General features: G+C 32.4%; 1 protein-coding gene across 1 annotated transcript; it reads right to left on the reverse strand.

The window, feature by feature from the left end:
* Positions 1 to 652: 652 nt before the first annotated feature.
* LOC110018803 (transcription factor MYB6-like) lies at positions 653 to 1,716 on the reverse strand. Its single transcript, XM_020716240.1, has 3 exons — positions 1,578 to 1,716; positions 1,330 to 1,459; positions 653 to 1,244 (listed from the first exon to the last, which is right to left on the reverse strand). Exons 1-3 carry the CDS (start codon positions 1,714 to 1,716, stop codon positions 653 to 655), a joined length of 861 nt encoding a protein of 286 aa, XP_020571899.1.
* Between the last annotated feature and the right edge of the window lie 1,733 nt (positions 1,717 to 3,449).

The following is a 3,449-nucleotide window of genomic DNA, read 5'->3' on the forward strand; positions in this document are numbered from 1 at the left end:
CCAAGCTAACAAATTCACCAAGGAATAAAAATCCCCAACCTTTTAAGGTCTTGAAGCATCATAGGTTTGTTTTCTTAAATAGAAAAAAAAAAAATCAAGGCATGAAAATAATCTGAGGGTACTCTATTGAATGACACACACATTCCCAATCTCCAAATTACATAGCTATTGAGCTTTCAAGTCAACCTAACTCTAAAATTTGATATTACATATATAATACTTTAGTGCATAGGATTATATCACAAAGATGCTAGTAAGTGTAAATACCAAACTTTGGGTGTTAGATTTGTAAATACATAGCAATTTTGTGGTATTTATGTCAATTTCCCCAATTAAAAATATTTCCATGCTATTATTAGCTAGAGCTTTAATGTTCCTATATATATATATATATATATATACATACATACATACATACATACATACAAAAGAATCCAAATTTGAGACTGCACTTCATTTAATTAATATTAAAATATTACCGACTTTTAATCTATCACGTGATAACATGTCTTGTTCAGAAGCAAACATGACGAATGCAATGATATCATCACTAACCATAATAATCATATAATGTCATTCAAATTTAATATTTGAACATGTTTACACGTTTACAGACATAATTTAGGCATAAAGCCTTATGAAAGTGTTCAAATTATGATGTGGACTCATTCAATTCAAAGTCAACAAACTTAGTCCAAGACAATGAATTAAGAGAGTTAAAATCAACTTGGTCTATAGTGGATGGGGAGGAAGCCTCCCTATGAAAATAATTCCTCACCGGATCTCCTCCCTCTCTTACCATCACCTCCACCCTCTTTGTAATCTCGTCACTATCATCGTCACCGTCTACATATAACCCTAACTCTATTTCTAAATCGGCCAACCATTGTTGGCACTGTTTCGTAGGGATTTCAAGGTTGTTATTTGTATGATTTGTCGTCGTCGTCATCAATGATGATGGTGTTGACATAGAGACATCACCTAATATATCCAGCATGTAGAAGTGTGGCTCGATGGGTATCATCTCTAATCCATTGGTGCTACTGCTACTAGTTTCGTGAGAAATTGTATAAGCGGAAGTGGGACTTAAAGAGTCCTCATGCGCTTTGGTCATACTGGTTGGCAGTGGTGGTGGTGGTGGTGTTGGGGTTTTGAGCTTGAGATGTTTTTTGAGGTGTGTGTTCCACACGTTCTTAATCTCATTGTCAGTTCTCCCCGGCAAGCATGCTGCAATCTTAGACCACCTACACATATGATCAAATATATATAATAATATTATGTAATGTAAATTTATATAAATATTTAAGTTATGAAGTGATGTTGACATACTTGTTTCCAAGCAATTCATGGAGGTTGATGATGGTGTCTTCTTCCTCCTTCGTGAAGTTTCCGCGCTTGATGTCAGGGCGAAGATAGTTGATCCATCGAAGACGACAACTCTTACCACAACGCAATAAGCCTATATATATACATGCATGCAACACATTTTATAGTTTAATGATCAATCACTGTTTCATCCTAAATATTACCAAACTTATCAGACAAAATAAGAAAAACAAAAAAGGTAAATTGATCACCTGCTTGCTTAGGAAGTGCTCGCCAGTTTCCATAGCCATTCTTGTGAATATAGGCGATGAGGCGGCGGTCCTCCTCGAGCGTCCACGAGCCCTTGTTTAGGCCTACCTTTTGGCAGCAAGGAGCTCTCCCTCGACCCATCTCTTTCTCTCTTAATCTGTCTGACCTCTGTATATATTGTTGGTAACTGAAGCTATGACATATTTATATTGAGCAGCTTAAGATGGTCAAGAACTTATATATATGGGGCTGCGAGAAATAGAGGGCTCTGGTGATGGTGATGATGAGAGGCGAAGTCTTAACCAATCAGTGATGTTCTCTCACACTGAAAGATTCTATTTCTTTACCAAACATCCAATAAAGAAAGCAAGGTAAGGAGAAAATAGAGAGAGAGAGAATAGTCAATGTTTGTGCTGTGTCTTATATATGTATTGATATGAAGTTCTCACGAATGGCTCCTATGTTAATGCATGAGAAAGATGATCCACCTTGTTTTTTGTCTTTAATTGCAAAGTCTTAATCCACCAAGTAATGTTAAATAGTTATTTGTGTTTGTCTATAGTTTTCTCCCACAAAGGAGAAGAATATCTCGATGTATAATTTATTTAATCATTTTAGTTTTTTTAGTATTATTATTATTATTCAATCTTTGAGGATTTTTAAGTAGGGAGGAAAGTCATTCACAAAATAGATTAACTTTTGCATTTGATTTAATAAATATACGCCTATTATGATATCTTAATATGAGAAATAGTTTATTTTATGGAAATCAATTTAATTAATCTCTTATACTACATGTTAAATTCATCTATGATAATTCATAAGCCATTGGAATAACCTTACGATTTAGCTTCTTGTTGTTGACAAGTCAAGGAAATGATATTGTATTTCTGCCAATACAAAGATATTTAGAGAAGTCTACAATGTGATACTAGATATACAAATGTAGGAATAGTTGGGACAAACACTATAAAAAATACACATTTTTTTGCCATAAAAAATCACATGCATGTAAAACAGCTACCAAATGCTTTCTTTAGTATGGTGATAATTGTTCATAATCTATATATAATTTAATTTTCTTATGAATTTCTTGTAGATTTTGATCCATTCGGGAAAGAAATCATGGAGAAATAATTTTTGGGGAGCCAAAAAATAGCCCAACATGAATTTCAATCAACATCATCAATTTCACTTGAGGTGGAAGGTTCAATATGATATGGTGGTAGCAGTGGAGAAGAATAATTGTTGGGTTGTATATAACATGAATGAAAATAGATGGATGAGTTAGCATGTAGTGGAGAATATGATGAATATGGATAAAATGAAGTGGCTTTTGTAAGATTCATGGATAGATATGCTAGACTATGAGATATTAGATTGAGAGTTGATGATGTGGTATGATAAAGTCTTTCTATGTTGTTTTTAAGTAGTCTTTTGTTTTTTTGATTAAAATATAAATGATTATATACCCTACGAGGAGCGTTACCTCTTCTTGATGGCAACTTTAATAAAAAATTAAAAATAATCAAATTATATTATAATATTACTTGAGCATGTAATAATCACATTAAATTAAGTATATACATATGAACTAGTGTCTTTATCTAAACAATTATAAGTTATCTCTAGAATTTCTTCATCATTACATGTATTCCTCAATGAAATCATTAATGTTTAACATTCAACATTAGCATCTTATAAGATTATAATTGATTAAAAAAAATATAGCATTTGTTCTAAAAAGTACTAAATGTAGTTGACAATAAACATACCATAAAATGTAATAATCATTCTTCCTCATTCCAAACAACGTTTCTTTACATCATATCTTTGCATCTACTTAAATTTGATGCATATTTATTTTGCATCTT

The sequence above is a fragment of the Phalaenopsis equestris genome, unplaced genomic scaffold, assembly GCF_001263595.1.
Source record: "Phalaenopsis equestris unplaced genomic scaffold, ASM126359v1 Scaffold000036, whole genome shotgun sequence".
NCBI lineage: Eukaryota > Viridiplantae > Streptophyta > Magnoliopsida > Asparagales > Orchidaceae > Phalaenopsis > Phalaenopsis equestris.